The sequence below is a fragment of the Perognathus longimembris genome, chromosome 19, assembly GCF_023159225.1.
Source record: "Perognathus longimembris pacificus isolate PPM17 chromosome 19, ASM2315922v1, whole genome shotgun sequence".
Classification (NCBI taxonomy): Eukaryota; Metazoa; Chordata; class Mammalia; order Rodentia; family Heteromyidae; genus Perognathus; species Perognathus longimembris.
Window position 1 is genome coordinate 41,222,517 of NC_063179.1, and position 17,928 is coordinate 41,240,444.

Below are 17,928 nucleotides of genomic sequence, written 5' to 3' on the forward strand. Positions count from 1 at the left end.
TGTTGAAAATAACAACAACAATGATGTACCACTTGTTTCCATTACTTGGAGTTCATTTCGCTTAGCATCATCTTATGCGTTCATATGGACATAACTATTGAGCTATTGTGATCTTCTGCTAGGACTATCCTAGATGTGTACTAATTATCCCCAATGAGGGAAACCATAATATCTTTGTTTCTTTGGGTCTGGTTCACTTCTCTTAGTATGATTTTTTCCAAGTCCTTCCATTTCCTTACGAATGGGGCAATGTTATTCTTTCTAATAGAGGCATAGAATTCCGTTGTGTATATGTACCACATTTTCTTGATCCACTCATCTACAGAGGGACATCTGGGTTGGTTCTATATTTTAGTGATGACAAATTGTGCTGCAATGAACATAGGTGTGATGGTGGCTTTAGTGTGGTCTTGCTTGTAATCTTTTGGATAGATGCCCAGAAGTGGGGCTGCTGGGTTGTAGGGGAGCTCTATGTTTATCCTTCTGAGGAACCTCCATACTGCTTTCCAGAGTGGTTGAACAAATTTACACTCCCACCAACAGTGTACTAGAGTTGCCTTTTGGCCTCATTCCTTCCAGCATTTGTTATTATTTGTTTTCCTGATAATGGATGTTCTTACTGGGGTAAGGTAGAATCTCAGTGTTGTTTGATTTGCACTTCTTTTATGGCCAGTAACGTTGAGCACTTCTTCATGTGTCTCTTGGCCATTCTCATTTCCTCTTCAGAGAAGTCTCTTTTTAGGTCTTTAGCACATTTATTGAGGGGGCAGTTAGTTCTTTGAGAATTTGTTTTGGAGGAATTTAATTTTTTTGAGTTCTACATATATTTTAGATATGAGGCCTTTGTCTGTTGTATGGCCGATAAAGATCTTCTCCTAATCTGCTTTCTATTTATCTTGCAAGCTATGTCCTTTGCTGTGCAGAAGTGATAAGAAAGAATTTTTTTGTGGCTCAAGTGGCAGAGTGCTAGCCTTGAGCAAGAAGAAGCCAGGGACAGTGCTCAGGCCCTGAGTCCAAGCCCCAGGACTGGCCAAAAAAAAGAAAGAAAGAATTTTTTAATCATTAACTGCTGTGAAGTTTTGAGATCATCTGTTAATTTATCGGCAGCATCTTTTTTCCTTGTAACAGAATAGATAACTTAAACTTAATTGAATAAAATAACTGACGATCTGTGAATATGACCCAGCCAGTCTTACTCTTGGTTCACTATTAAGTACAATCATTAGTAACTTGGTATAGGAAAGTAACAGGAAATACTTTTATTAATGGATGAGGAAGACAATTGATAAGACCTTTTTTGAGGACAATTCACACAAAAAATGTTATAAAACAATGAATTTTTTTGTATTTGCTGTAGTAAAATTTCTGTTTGAAATACACAGGAACCAAGTGAAGATAGAGATTTGCCTGAAATTAGCCTTTCCTCAAGTACTGTTTTTATAGATTCTGATATGGCTGCTGTAAAGGAGAAATCGCTAATAGAGAAGATCTTACCAGCACCAAATACATCTTCTCAACAAGAGCAGGAAGTCACATTGACCATGACCTCTAAAGAATACATGGATGACGAAAGCTCAGTTGAGACTTTTGTGTCTGCCTTAGAAAACATGTTAGCATCAGAAGGCATTAAAGAAGAAAGACTGTTGGAAATAATGAAGGATTTGGATTTGGGGGAGTTGAATCCATTGAGTGACTGCCCAGGTTCCGTATCAGTACCTACTAATGCCTTACCAGCATGCTGCAGAGATTTACTGGAAAACACAAAGGATGATGAATTGCCAGCTGAGTTGTTGGCAGCCATCAACACATTGTCAGAAGCCAAAGTGGGACCCAGCTGTCACAGAAAAGAGCAAGGTGGCAGACTTGGTGGAAATGAATGTCTTGAAGTAGAGCCTGATTTGTCTCAGATGGATGAAGATTGTACACAAGTAACGGAAGGAAATTTTGACTCCCTTTGTTCTCCATTTGAACTAGGTTCCAGTTTAGCTAGGCTGCAGGACAACAGTCTATCAGTGGAACAAGTAGGTATAAGTAATACATCTGATTTTTCCTTTCATAGTGATTTTTTTTTTTTTTTGGCCAATACTGGGCCTTGAACTCAGGGCCTTAGCACTGTCCCTGGCTTCCTTTTTGCTCAAGGCTAGCACTCTGCCACTTGAGCCACAGCGCCACCTGTGGCCATTTTCTATATAGGTGGTGCTGGGGAATCGAACCCAGGGCTTCATGTATACAAAGCAAGCACTCTTGCCACTAGGCCATATTCCCAGCCCTCATAGTGATTTTTTAACAGATCTTCATTTTGTTAAGTTTAAATATTTTATTCTAGAGTCATCTAGAAGATACTTTATAGCACAGTGATCTTTTTAGAAATTCTTAGGTAAGAGTTTTTTCAAGGAATTAAGAAGTTTAAATTGATTCTTTTCCCCAACAGATCTGAGAAGTTATTGGCTTGCTTGCATGTAGGAAGGAAAGCATTTTTTTTAAAACCAGAATGTTCTGTCACCTCAGAGTAGAATAGATATGGGATCTCTCTCCTCTCTCTCTCTCTCTCTCTCTCCCCCTCCCTCCCTCCTTCTTCCTCTCTTTTTCTCTTGTATATATTTGTAGCTGGACATATGATATATGTGATTTACTAAGCAAGGGAAAATTATGTTTAAGCAGAACCTTACTTTCTGTGTCAGAGAAAAGTGCCAGGCATAACTCTTGGAGTTTAAATTTTCTGTAGTATTAAGCCTGGAGCCACTGTAGTGGCCTAGCAGGGGTCAGGTTCCCTTTTCATGTTGACAGTTTACATACTTCTTATAAAATTCGAAACTCAGTTTGGAGGCATATGTCTGAGTCCCATCTCTTGGGAGGTTAAATTATCTCTTAGTGCTAGGAAACATAGTACTACTTAAATATTTTAACTTGTTGATTGATACGTAAGTTAGTAGTTACTTTGATAGTTAAATTCTCTTAACTTTCTGACTGGTAGTAATGTTTAAAACAGTTTAATTTATTTAACCAATTTTCTAGTGATAGTTATTTGGATTATTTTCTTTCTTTTCTTTTGGCTATTATGAAAATATATAGAAATATATCCTTGGGAAGATTTAGAGATAACATATATATGGAGTAATACTTCATGCATTTCTGGTCAATAAGTCTCATACAGATGTAATAGGACTAAAATAAAATCCAGAAAAAGAGGTCTTATCATGGAGATAGGGATGAAGAATAAATATTGTAGTGTTCTAGTCTGAGAAGAAGGAATCTAAGTAAACTATCGTAAATTATGATTCATATTAATAAAGTAAGCACAAACTTAGAAAGTTTCCAAATAAAATAAGAAAATGCTTTTAAATTTAGAAAGACGATTTATTTAGATCAAGTTAAATACTTTCCTCTGCTGTGATAACTTGTACCCTAAGAATCTTCATAGGCTGAGTATATAAGTATGTCCAGGAATGCTTACATGATGTGTGTAAAATAATAAATACCGTCATAGAAATTAAATTCATAGTAGGTTATTAAGAGGAAGTTAGATAATTCATGATATACTGGTGATCTTTTTTTGCATATGTGTTCATCCTGGGGCTTGAACTCAGGACCTGGGCACTGTCCCTGGGCTTTTGTGCTCAAGCTTAGCACTCTGGCACACGAGCCTCAGCTTCACTTCATGCTTTTTTGGTGTGTCTGGGCTAGCTTGAACCATGATCTTCAGATCGCAGCTTCCTGCGCAGCTAGGATGACAGTGCCTGGCATTCTGGTGGCGTTTCAAAGTCAGTGTTAGGGAAATTATATACCATATTGTTTCATAAAATGTCACTTACTGCTGCTGTCAAGAAACAAAATACTCAGCTGAGTAGGTCATTGATCTGGCCTACTATAGTACTTTGTGTTTTTATGAACTCAATTTATGATACCTATTTCCTACAAAATTTAAGCAATAGAATGACTTTAGATTTTCTTTTCCTTGAATCTATCTGACCCCCCCCCCACACCTCCTGCCCCAAGTACGGGGGATTAAACTCAAGAGCCTTGTGCTTGCTGCACAGGCAGCCTATGACCAAGCCTTGGCTTCAGACCTTTTTTTTCTTTCTTTTTTTTTTATTTGCACTGGATCTCAAAAATAGCCCAAGCCTGTGCTTGTATTGCAACCCACCTATTTTATGCTTCTTATCCTAACCAGGATGACCAGTGTACACCACGTCAAACATCTTTGGAGATGGAATTTCACAAACATCTTTTTTTTTTTTTTTTCTTGCCAGTCCTGGGGCTTGGACTCAGGGCCTGAGCACTGTCCCTGGTTTCTTTTTGCTCAAGGCTAGCACTCTACCACTTGAGCCACAGCGCCACTTCTGGCCATTTTCTATATATGTGGTGCTGAGGAATCAAACCCAGGGCTTCATGTATACAAGGCAAGCACTCTTGCCACTAGGCCATATTCCTAGCCCCTTCACAAACATCTTGTTGCCTGCACAGTCCTGAAACCTTGGTCCTCCAGAGCACATCCTCTCATGTGTCTAGGAAGACGGGGGCACGCCACTGCACCCAGCTATTGGTTGAGACAGAATCTTGCATGTATGCCCAGGCTGACCTTAAACTCTAATCCTTCTGATCTCAGCCTCTTAAGTAACTAGAATTTTAGATATGAGTCACTGGCTCTTGGCTCAAAATAACTTTTACTTATCTACTTCTTAAGCTTTTACAGCTACACTGCCCTTTATTATGTTAAATGTTATAAAATTTTTATTACTTTCACATGTGCTTATAAATTATACTTCTAGAAGTTAAATGTTTTATCAAAGGACAAGATAAAACTTAATTTCAATTTTTTTCAGTGTTGGAATTATTTGTGGATGGATTTATATATTTACAGACAGTAGAAGATCCAAATCTAATTGGATTGCAAACTTTTGCTCATTCAACTATCACCTCTGGTGAGCCACTAAATAATATGGGGAATTCAAGTCCTGTGGAAAATATACCTAAACAGGAAACTCCATGTGTGTTAAGGAGATCATCTAGACTGGAAAAACTGAAAGTAAGCAGAGAGGCAAAACGTAGAGACACTATGTGTAAATCACCAGAAAAGATTTTACCAAAAATACTTAGCTCTGAGGAGCGAATAAATAATAAATCTTCAACTGAGAATTTCAGGTATGCTATCAAATTATATCTTTTTCTCCAGAGCTAATGGATAACTACCCTTAGTAAGAAGCCTTATCATTTTATTTTGCCCCTTTCTTTTCAGTTTTGTTCGGTGCCATACCACATACCAAGACCTTTTTTTCTTGCAAAGATTCTTACTCCTTTTCCGTGTGAAGTGAAAAGGATAAATAATGGTATTCCAGCTTGGGGGAGTTCAGGAGGTTCAGAATATTCACATTTATAAATGACTACATACAGAGAAAGAAGCATCAGGAAAGTTTTAAAAGCCATGAAACGTGGACATGTTTGTTGCAGAATTCAGTTTATTCAGGACCCATTTCCACATTTAAAATCATCTTGTCATTTAAGAACAGCTTCGTAAAATACCTCTGAGTTTTAAATTTTTAATAAATTTGATATGATATTCTGTGTAGAATTTTAGAAAATATAACAAATTTTCAATTATTACTTTTTTAAAAAGAGAGAAGCATCTTGCTTTAAGGATGGATGGTAAAGGGGTGAATAACCATTCATCAAGATCCAAGGCTGAACACATCAGGAAAAATGAACGACTTGAAATAAAAAAAGGTGAGGAAAATTTTCAGTATTTCTCCTTTTCTCTAAGTAATTTTCTAGAAAGAACTCTGGTAGAAAAAAAAACAGAGATTGAGGTTGTGTTGGAAGGGATGGAAAAGAATGATAAAAGTGGTGATATTGATCAAAATGCATTGTACTTACAAATTGATATGTTGAATGGTAATTTACAACTAATTAAAGATAATTTAAAAACTTAAAAAATTTATACACTATCTCAGGTTTCTCATTTTACTATTGGTGAAATTGAGTTTCAGAGTTGGCAATTTTGGATTTATCACACAGCTCATTGATAGCATAAATGAGATTTGCACTACCACAACTGGCCTGAATGTTTTATTTTGGGCAATACTGGGATCTAATTCCAAGGCTGTGTGCTTTACATGAAGGCGATCTACCACTTGACCATACCTACAGTCCTTTTTGCTTTCATGATTTTTTAATAGGGTCTTGCATTTATTCTTAGGCTTGCCTGAACCAGTATCCTCCTATCTACATTTTCTGCGTAGCTGGGATGACAGGCATGTACTACCACGCCTAGCTTTTTATTGGTTGATGGGATCCTAGAAGCCCCCTACACTCACTCAATCTCCCTCTGGACTGACATTGAAACTTTATCCTCCCAATCTCATGTTCCTGAATATCTAGGATTATAGGCCTGTCCAGCAAGAGTTTCTTTTAAGTTCCCACTTAGGCTAGTGGGAAGGTGAGTGCATCCTCGCCCTGTGTGAGCTTTGACAATTGCTATATTTCCTCAGAAATTCTTGTCCAGCTTCATAGAAACTCATTCTTTCACTCGAACAGTGTATTATTAAGATAATGAGTCAAGGATCCTATTATGTAGAGTTTTGGTGTCTTTAGTCTCTCACCTCTGGCACTTCTTACAAATTTTAGTCACCAGAGCTTCCCACACTGGTCTCAGTCTCTTCATTTCAGTAGGATCTTCTGCCCTGCCCCTGCATTTGCACTATGCTATAGAAAGTGCATCCAGACATGATGCCACAGTGATTTTAGGATTCACCTGATTGTTGTCAATACTAGTTTTCCAGTGTTTGATAATAGTTCCCCCTTACAGATTTTTAGTTTTCTAGTTGTTTAATCCTTGGAAGACATCTCAGCAGTTACTTATTTGTATCTGAAAGTGAATGTCTTCCACAACTTAGTTTTCATTGCAAAATGTTTTATTGCTTCTCATTTGGTTATTTTCTAGGCATTCACACATAGACCACAGGAGGATACTCTGAGGAGAACAGAAAGGCACAAAGCCTATATGTATCTGATTGTACAAAATAATCCTTATCAAAATGAACTCCAGTTTGTTACTTTTAATAAATTAGATAGTTATAATAGCAAGTACAGCTGAGATAGACACGTTTGGAATAAGCAGGACTGCTTCTGGGTAAACACACATGGTGGACTTTGTTCTGGGGCATAAGAAGGAAGGTCGAAAATAATAGCTTGTTTATGTATATTTCTCTATTAAGAAACTGAAGTTTTCATTTTCCTTAATCCAATGCAAGGTGAATATTAAAACAAGAAGGAAGGTAGGCTCAAATGCTCAGGAGGTATGTTTGTTTTATAGGAGATCAACCGGGAGTGTAGCGTAGCTAAATTTTTGGTTTATTAAGAAAGATGCTGCAATACTTAGTTACTAGGCCATATTCCCAGCCCCTTAGTTGCTTTTTATGAGGGCTTAAGATCGAGCAGGTTTGATAGACCAAAATTGAAAATATTGTCATCGAAATTATCCTAAAATTTAGGAAATCAATATAAATATTATCTTCCAGAGATGACAGGATTTGGGACATTACAGGAAGGGTTTCAATATTTTAGGTGGCACAATAGAAAATTGATACTTAGTATAAACTAGAACATCATTTCCAGTATTTCCCAATTTCAAATATCAAAAGTGCTTCAGGGGTTGGGAATATGGCCTAGTGGTAGAGTGCTTGCCTCGTATAGACAAGCCCTGGGTTCGATTCCTCAGCACCACATATGTAGAAAAAGCTAGAAGTGACGCTGTGGCTTAAGTGGTAGAGTGCTAGCCTTGAGCAAAAAGAAGCCAGGGACAGTGCTTAGGCCCTGAGTCCCAAGCCCCAGCACTGGCAAAAGAACAAACAAAAAACCCCCAAAAATAATTTGTTAGTTTTCTCACATATGCACTTTTGGTGGAGTTTTAATTAGTGTACACACTATGTATCATGATTTTAACTTTACTAGAAATATTAAAAAAAATCTCTTTTCCCTTTTGTATATAGATAATATTATGATTGCATTAATGATAAAATATGCTTTTATAATACATAATGCATTTTATAATGTATATAGACTAGATTTTCTATATTCTATTCCTACTGATATTCAAATGAAGATTGTTTTCTCTTTATTTATTTTCTTGTTTCAGAAAATATAATGATGAATAAAAAGCCTATTTCTAGCATAAACCGAAGAAACATTTTTGGAGAGAACTTAGTATATAAGGCTGTTCTAGATAACGATGTTCACCTTGTTCGTCATTATATAAAAAAGGGTGGAAATGTTAATCAGCCATGTTATGCTGGTAAGTTAGGGTTACCCTCCCAGTTGTCTTGAGAGTGGCTTATAGTTTTAGCTCAATTGCCGTTAAGAAAGTATAACAAAGTGGTCCTAAAGCAAGTCTCAAAGAAGGGATTCTGATCATTTTCCTACTTAAGATGCTCTTTAACCATTGCCTCTCAGGGAAGATGATAAGGTTAGGGAGGTATTTGATTAGAGAAAAGTATTATACTTTTTTCCTTTAAAGATTATGCCAGGTGGACCATGGCATTATAAAGAAGCAAGAATGAGGCTGGTTTTGCATGGTCATTGTTAGTATGAGAGTTAATCTTATATGAAGGAGAAATCAAGTTAAAAATATGGTAAGAAGCCAGTGGTTCAGTGAAATTTTATGATAAAATGGTGGGTATATTGCAGGAGTAATAATTGCCAGGGAAATGAAGAAAATAAAGTATGAGGTAGAGAAAGTTGAGTGTGGCGCAGTCTTTCTCTAAGACTATGTTTCTGGTATTTCCTTGTAGTGAGAATTTGACATACTCTTCTAGAGAAGAATGATTCTTTAAAATATTTACTTAATGTACTGAATAGCATAATGTACTGAATAGCCAGCCAGAGGGTACATTTATGTATCTGTATTTTTATTTTTTATTTCTAGACTTTCTCAGTTTATAAAACTGTAAAATCTGGGCTGAGAATTTGGCCTAGTGGTAAAGTGCTCGTCTCATATACATGAAGCCCTGGGTTTGATTTCTCAGCACCACATATATAGAAAAAGCCAGAAGTCGTGCTGTGGCTCAAGTGGCAGAGTGCTAGCCTTGAGCAAAAAGAAGCCAGGGACAGTGCTCAGGCCCTGAGTTCAAGCCCCAGGACTGGCAAAAAACCAAAACCAAACAAAAACTGTAAAATCTGCGGGTACTCTACCACTTGAGCCATATCTCCACTTCTAGCTTTTTGTCTATTAGTTGAAAGTAAGAGTCTCACAGATTTTTTTCTTTGGGATGAGTTTGAATTGCAAACGATCAATCTTGAACCCCTTGAGTAGCTCTGAGTATAGTCATAAGCCACTAGCACCTGTCAGGTTTCCAACCTTGATCTTCAGATCTCAGCCTCCTGAGTAGCTAGGGTTATAGGTGTGAGATACTCACACCAGCTGCGTGTATTTCTGAAGAAAGCACTAGCTGAGTATTTTAGTGGAAGTATCTTGAATTAAAAATAAAGCTTTTGGGCTGGGGATATGGCCTAGTGGCAAGAGTGCTTGCCTCTGGCCCTGGGTTCGATTCCCCAGCACCACATATACAGAAAATGGCCAGAAGTGGCGCTGTGGCTCATGTGGTAGAGTGCTAGCCTTGAGCAAAAGGAAGCCAGGGACAGTGCTCAGGCCCTGAGTCCAAGCCCCAGGACTGGCCAAAAATAAATAAATAAATAAATAAAGCTTTTCACTTTCTTCCCTGCAGAAAGCTAACCTGAAAGTAGTATTTTGTATTAGTTGATAGTATATGTTTTTTTATTTGGTTAGGTCAAGAGTGCTTTAAATGTTTGACTTTTTTTAATATTCCTCATAACAGGATTGGGGTTAAACTTTTTATTTTCCTTTGGTCGTGGGGCTTGAACTTGGAGCCTGGGTGCTGTCCCTGAGCTTTTTCACTCAAAGCTAGCACTCTATCACTTTGAGCCACAGCTCCACTTCTGGTTTTTTGGTGGTTAATTGGAGATAAGAGTGTCACAGACTTTCCTGCCCTGGCTGCCCTCGAACTTCAAACCTCAGATCTCAGCTTCTTGATTAGCTAGTATTATAGGCATGAGCCACTGGTGCCCGCCTTCTCATATATATATATATTTCTTTTTTCTCCAAATAACACAGGGTACTTTCATGGTGATGGTATATGTCTCATAAAACCAAAATATATTTAAAGAAATAATCTACAATTAGAATTGTTCTTTTAAGGACAAGCACAAAACATCAAGATGCCAAATATAAGCAAATGTCATTTTGTGTGTGTGTGTAATAGGTTGGACAGCACTTCATGAAGCTAGTCTTGGAGGATTTTACCAGATAGCAAGTGAACTCTTAAAAGGAGGAGCTGATGTAAATACCAAAGGAATGCACCAGATCACTCCTCTCCATGATGCTGTAATAAATGGACATCATAAGGTATTTTAATGCTTTTGTTTCATAGAACATACACAGTATTCTCAACTACTAAATACCTGCTAATAAAATAGAAAAATATGCAAGAATTCTAGTTTGACTTCATTATGCTAGTGAATATTTACAATTTAGAACAAAATTTTATCATGTGATAGATTTATTGTGCCTAATGCCATTTTTCATTTGTATGCAATAAATTGTACACTGTTTTCATTATGACACTTTATGTGGGCTTATAATGTACTTTGATCAATTTTTCTTTTTTTCCCCCATTACTTCCTGTCATCCCTGTTCCTATTTATAACCATTCTCCTCCAATAATCCCTGTCACTTTCATGTCTCTCTTCTTCTTTTTAATCATACTTTGAGTTCAGGGCCTTATGATTGGTAGGCTGTTGAATGCTTGCTACCATTTGAGCCATGCCCCAAGGCCTATTATTTGCTTGTTATTATTTTGTTGTTGTTTTTGGTTATGGAGCTTGAACTCAGGGCCTGGGCACCATCCCTGAGCTTTTCTGCTCAAAGCTAGCACTCTATCATTTTGAGCCACACTGGATGGTTAATTGGAGATGAGAGTCTCATGGACTTTCCTGCATGGGCTAGCTTTGAACAACTGCAATCCTCATAACTCAGCCTCCTGAGTAGTTACTTTTGAAGTAAGGTGCCACTTCTGCTTTGCTGTGTGTCTGAGCTGCAATCTACCTGCTTTAGGTTTCCTGTTGTTGTTGGGATTGTGGGTGCTCTGCAGTGTTCCACTGTCCTCCACTAAGGAAGAGGCTTGGCTTTTTTTTTTTTGGCCTGGACTGGCCTGGATCTGCATCTCAGTTTCAGCCTTTAATATATAGTTTGGGATGGTGATCAAATGCCATTGTGTCCAGATATGGGTTGAGAATGCATCTTATTCTGCCTGGGCTGGCCTCCGACTGTGACCTTCTCATTCTTAACCTTTCAAATTGCAAGGATTATAGTCATGAACCACTGGCACCTAACCCCCATGTCCTTTGTAAATCCACATTCCACAAATGAGAGAAAACATTTATTTATTTGGGTATGGCTATTTTTCTTCACATAACATCCTGTTTTATCAATTTCCCTACAAATGACATAATTTCATTCTTTATAACTGAACAATATTCCATTGTTTATATATACCACATTTTCTCTGTGGAGTCTTCTGTTGATGAGTATCTAGTAGATTTCATGACTTGGCTATTGTGAATTGTATTTCAGAAAAAATACAAATGTGCATATATCTTTATTATATGCTAATTTTGGTTCCTTTGAGTATTTACCAAGTAGTGGTTTAACATGATCATATGATAGTTCCATTTTCAGTTGCCTAAGAAAATATTTTATAGTAGCTGCCCTAGTTTACATTCCCAGCAACACTTTATAGGGTACTCCTGATTTTTTTTTTTGTACTCCTGATTTTTTTCAAGCATTTTTTGCCAAACTTTTTCCTGTGTACTTATTAACTACTTATACTTCTTTTGAAACTCTTCAGCTCATTCATCTATCTATTAAGGCATGTGTTGTTTTGGTGTCTAATTTTTTTAGTTCTTTACATATTCTTCATATTACTCCCTTCTCGGGGTTTTCTCTCATTCTGTAAGCTGTCTCTTAACTCTTGTAATTGTTTCTCTGCTGTACAAAAGCTTTTTAATTTGATGTACTTCAACTTGTCTGTTCTTGCTCATCTTCTAAGCTATTAGAGTCCTGTTCAGAAAGTCATAATCTATGCTTATAGACTGAAGTGTTTTCCCCTGGTAGATTTCAACTTTCAGGTCTTACCTTAAGATCTTTGATCCATTTAGAATTGAGTTTGAATAAGGTGAGAGTTGGGGATTCAGTGCCCTATATGTGGATAATTAGTTTTTCTAGAGCCATTTGTTGAAGAGGCTATCTTTTTTCCAGTGTATGTTTTTGGTATCTTTGTTGAGGATCAGATGGTTATTGCTGCATCAGCTTATTTCTACATCTCTATTGTATTCTATTGGTATACACCTGTTTTGTGCCAGTTGCATGATTTAAAAAATTACTATGGCTTTGTAGTATATAGTTTGCATTATTCTCAGATTTATTACATGTGGTTTTGATCAAGCACTGCAAAAACAATTACAAATTTTTAAAACTCTAAAGAATGGCTCATACCTGTAGTCCTAGCTACTCAGGAGGCTGAGCTCTGAGGATCATGGTTTGAAGCCATACCAGGCAAGAAAGTCCATGAAACTCTTTTTTTTGATGGTTGAACGGGTCTCAGCCTCCAGAGGGTGGGCGGGAGGAATTTATTATGATGACAAAGGCGGAAGGGGAAGGACTTGGGGTGACTGACTGATTGGCTGACTGGGCTGCCCCTCAAGTGATGTCATGGGACTTCCTTTGTGGGCTGGACAACCCCTACCATGAAACTCTTATCTTCAGTTAACCACTAGAAAACTGGAAGTGGGACTGTGGTGTAAGAGGAAGAGCACTAACCATAAGCAAAAAAGCTCAGGGACTGCGCCCAGGCCTTGAGTTCAAGCTCCATGACTGACAAAAGAAAAGTGAAAAGAAATTTCAAAAACAAAAATTTAGGGCTGGGAATGTGGCCTAGTGGTAGAGTGCTTGCCTAACATGCATGAAGCCCTGGGTTCGATTCTTCAGCACCACATGTATAGAAAAAGCCAGGCGTGGCGCTGTGGCTCAAGTGGTAGAGCCAATAGCCTTGAGCAGAGAAGCCAGGGACAGTGCTCGGGCCCTGAGCCCAAGCCCCAGGACTGGCAAAAAAACAAAACAAAATTCATTTCTGTGTGTTTATTGCATAGCTCAATTGAGGAGTGTGGAGAAGTTCTCATTTAGTCCAGTGATATTATTGCTTGTGTTTAAACCATCATGTGATCTGCTGAGTATTTATTTGCTCTTGAATTTGTGAAAATATGCCTCCCCAAAATTAAATGGTATCCAAAAAGCAAGCTAAAAGTTATACTTAAATTACAAGAAAACTATGGGCTTAATGAAACTCTATTTATGTCTTGTATTGCATCTCCTGATGTTGAACCATTCCTGTATCTTTGGAATAAAATCAACTTGATCATGGCATATAGTCTTTGTAACATGTTGTTCAAATCAATTTTAAGACATTTTATTGCTGTCCCACTGCTTAAAATATCAAAGTTCTATAATTCATTCAAACTGGTGAATAATAGCTACAATAAATTGTAACATTAAGTAAGATTATATCCTCAAAAGCCTCATATGCTCTGAGCTTCCTACATTTTTTTTGGTCCAGGACTACTGCCTTGCCAGGGATAAGGCACTTATTAAAAGTATCTAAGGTTATTTCTCCTCCCCCTACTTCCTCCTCTTCCTTTTTTTTGGTCTTCCTCCTCCACTTCTTCCTCCTGTTTCTCTTCCTCCCCTTCTTTTCTTCTCCTCCTTCCTTGCTTCTCTCTTCTTTCCTTCTAGAGTTCCAACCAAGGACTTAGCACATACTAGGTACACTTGCAGTCTAGGAAGATATTTTATTACTAATGACAATTATTAGAAGTTTCTTCTAGATTCAGAAGTCCTAGGTTAGGAAGGATATGTAATCAAATGAACTCAGGAAAATCTGCTTTTTATATTTCCAAAAGAAATGCTTAACACAGAGGCTTCCTTACCTCTACCAGAGGCCTAGTGCAGTTCTTCACAGTGTCATCACAATCAATATCCTGACTCGCAATCATAGTCAATATCCTGAATATATATAACCTTATGAGAAACCTTCAGATAGAACCATGTGCTTATGCTAATCTTCAACTACTGACTCACGGAAACCATGAAACTATACATGTTTATTACTGTTTAAAACCACCAAGTTTTGGAGTATTTGGTAGGTAGCAACACTTAAATATTACAAAACCTAAGTGAAAATTAAAGTAAGGGTGGAAAAACTTGATGAAAGTCATTTGTTTACTTCCCTTTGGTGAGCAAAGAACATTTTAAAGTTATAGGATATATTAGCAGATCTAAGAATTCCTAATATTAGGTGATAGAGATGTAACTGAATGGTAAAGTACTTGCCTAGCTTGTATAAAGTCCTGAATTTGATCCCAGAGGAAATTAGTACCATATGTCTATGTACCAGAGAAACAGACTATTTGTTGCCTAAAACTATTTGTTTCCAAAGTTAGGCATTGAGTCCTTGGGAGCCACCAACCAGATTTCCAAAGAAGTATACAGCTCTAGTATCTGTCTTTCCCTTTTTGCCTTTCCTTTTCTAATGCTCCATTGTTCCCAGTTGCTCTCATGTCTTATTTGACACGAAATGAAGAGTTAAACAATATAGCTGTTTTGGTTACCTTTCTATAACAGTTCTTTTCTTGAAAACAAGCCATATACTCTGACTACATTTTATTTACTGAACAAAATATGAAGATAAATGTATGTATCTACTATTGCCTTGTTTCTCTATCTAGAATGAGATGCCCTTATAAAGTAGTTTGAAAGCAGAATTTTCATATTGTGAAGTTTTAAAATTTTTTAAAGATTTGGCTCATATTGGTGTATTATATAAGATTTTTTTCTCTTCTAGACATATTACAGCATTTCCAGTTAGAATTCAAGTCTCATATTTTCAGAGTTGAATTTTTTGTATCACTTTCATTATGTAGACTATATAACCATAAAGTCTTTAGGTGATGAAAGTGTTATAAAGTAAATAAATTTAAGATGGCAGAGCTTGGGATTAGCCAAGTTTCCAGTGCAATGCACTTTAGTAAATTACATTGTTTTGCTGGAAAAGTGTTTTTGTTCTTCATTTATAACTTTAAAAGTGCTGTTATTACCTTTCATCACCTATGGCATATGTATGCATCTGATGATGCACACATTTCAAATAAAATACTTCAGGTAAGGTGAAAATTAGATGTGCATAGATTGAGCAGACAGAAACACCCTTCTCCCTATCTCTTATATTTTTTCTTTTTTCCTTCTTTTCTCTCTTTGAGTCTTTTAAATAAGACATTCTTATATTCAGCAAATTAGGAAGCAGTAGCAAAGGTGTTACAAATAATCCTAGAATCTGTTGTTTAAAGAAAGATTGGGAGGTTTAATTTTTTGAGCTCTGAGTATATGTCTAATGCATAGCTAGTAAAGATATTCTCTGATTCTGTGGGTTTTCTAGTTATCTTGCTATGTCCTTTGCCACACAGAAACTCTTCAGTTTGATGCAATCCCATTTATCTAGTCTTTCCTTGATTTGTTGTGATTCTGGATCTTAGGAAGTTTTGATCTGTACCAAGGAGTTTTAGTGTTTCCCCTATCCCTTCCTTTAATATTTAATATTCTGGTCTTACATTGAGGACCAACTCAGATGCCCCTCAATGGATGAAAGGGTCAAGAAAGTGTGGTATACATACACGATGGAATTCTATACTTCCATCAGAAAGAATGACATTGCCTCATTCATAAGGAAATGAAAAGACTTGGAAAAAAATTATCCTAAGCCAGACCCAAAGAAACATAGGCTAGGGGCTGGGGATATGGCCTAGTGGTAGAGTGCTTGCCTTGTATACATGAAGCCTTAGGTTCTATTCCTCAGCACCACATAAACAGAAAAAGCCGGAAGTGGCGCTGTGGCTCAAGTGGTAGAGTGCTAGCCCTGAGCAAAAAGAAGCCAGGGACAGTGCTCAGGCCTGGAGTTCAAGCCCCAGGACTAGCAAAAGATAAAGAAACATTGGCTGCATGGTTTCCCTCATATGTAATAATTAGAATGTACCTATACATCTACAAGTAAACCCATGGGATAGTAAAAGATAAATATTTACACCTAAACATGATCAATTAAGCAGTAGTCTAAACATTTACACAGTGAGATCAAAGGAAGATATTCTTAGGAGAGGATCACAAGGGTTTAATGGCTATGTGCTTATGATCATATAAAATGATGCTTATCAAAATGAACTCCAAGAAATGGAAACAAGATTTTTTTTTATTGTACTGTTTGTGGTTCTTTTCATTTTTTTTCTTTTTTTCTTTGGTTTATTCCCTTCTGTCAGTGGTTTCAATTTCTGAGCCCTTTGTGTTGTGTATAAGTTTATGTGATTTGAGGAGGTGAGGGTAAAGTACACAAGTGGTGGGAGAAAGGGTGAACCAATTCAGCAGTGAAACCCACGACCATGTTGGAATTAACTATGTAACTTCAGGGGAAGGAAAGGCAGGAGGGGAAAACTGGGAGAGAATGAGGGAACGGATGATACTGCTCAAAAGAAAATGTACTCATTACCCAACTTACCTAACTGTAACCTCTCTGTGCATCACCTTTAAATAAAATTTAAAATAACAGGAAAAGATTGGTATTGCATAGAGTTGTGGTGCTAGCACACATTTACAATCTTGCACCTTTTTCTAGACGCCTTTACACAAATAATCTTTTTCTAGGTGGCAGAATTACTGCTTCTGAATGGAGCGGATCCATTATTTAGAAGTGACAATGGAAAGTGTCCTTTAGATCAGGCCAAAGATTCACGTATGAAGCATCTCCTTGAGAAATATATTCCTGAACGTCAAAAATGTCTTAAATCAGGTAAGATTGAACAACCATGTTATAGCTGTTCATAAAGTTGATATAAACTTACAAAAACTGAATTTCAAAGTACAGAAACTCAATTATTTTTCATATAACTTTGTTTTGAGTCAGGGTTTTACTATGTAGTTCAGGTTCATATTGAACTTGCTATATAGCCTAGATTGACTTGAACTCAAAATCCTCCTGCTTCCCTCCCAAGTCCTGAGATTATATGCAAGAAGTATCACATATGGTTTGAGAAAATATATTTATTTTTGTTCCAGTCTTTTAATAAAGTATACTAACTTGTATGCAAAGTCATATAAGAGAAGCACTCTAAATGAGAAAAGGTAACTCTTTTTCCCTAGCTGTAGACTAAGATAGTTAATACATGTTTTATAAACTTGTACTCTTTTCCTAACAGTTCTTTGAATTGTATGATTAGATAGGAATTATATTTGATTGTAATAATTTCCATGAATTTAGCCAGACTCTATATCTCCATTTACTAAGAGCCTTTTGAAAAGGCTGTCTTTTTACTTTCTGTTCACCTTGTGTTAAGTTGAACTAGAAAATAATTTTATCTGTATTTATGAATAAAATATTATTTAAAAATAATATAGAAATTGTGGCTGAGAATACGGCCTAGTGGCAAGAGTTCTTGCCTCGCATACATGCAGCCCTAGGTTCGATTCCTCAGCACCACATATATAGAAAAGGCCAGAAATAGCACTGTGGTTCAAGTGGCAGAGTGCTAGCCTTGAGCAAAAAGAAGCCAGGGACAGGGCTCAGGCCCTGAGTTCAAGCGCCAGGACTGGCAAAAAGATAATAATAAAATAGAATAAATAATATAGAAATTAATTTAAATACATGGCATATTCCTTGGACTCCTTATAAGACATTTATTAGATTTTGTTATTGCTGTTTCTAATGACACTACCATACTCTTCTGCTCAAAATCTTGCACTAGCTCTGCCCTTAATCTAGAAGT

The 17,928-nt window shown here is 36.9% G+C and overlaps 1 protein-coding gene across 1 annotated transcript in view; it reads left to right on the forward strand.

Annotated features, from left to right (window-relative positions):
* Positions 1-17,928, forward strand: part of Ankrd31 (ankyrin repeat domain 31) — an 88,542-nt gene that overhangs the window by 22,493 nt on the left and 48,121 nt on the right. Inside the window, exons 7-12 of the mRNA XM_048368262.1 lie at positions 1,383-2,021; positions 4,862-5,142; positions 5,615-5,721; positions 8,132-8,287; positions 10,272-10,414; positions 16,811-16,955. Coding sequence (XP_048224219.1) covers positions 1,383-2,021; positions 4,862-5,142; positions 5,615-5,721; positions 8,132-8,287; positions 10,272-10,414; positions 16,811-16,955 — 1,471 coding nt within the window. The remainder of the gene's footprint in view (positions 1-1,382; positions 2,022-4,861; positions 5,143-5,614; positions 5,722-8,131; positions 8,288-10,271; positions 10,415-16,810; positions 16,956-17,928) is intronic.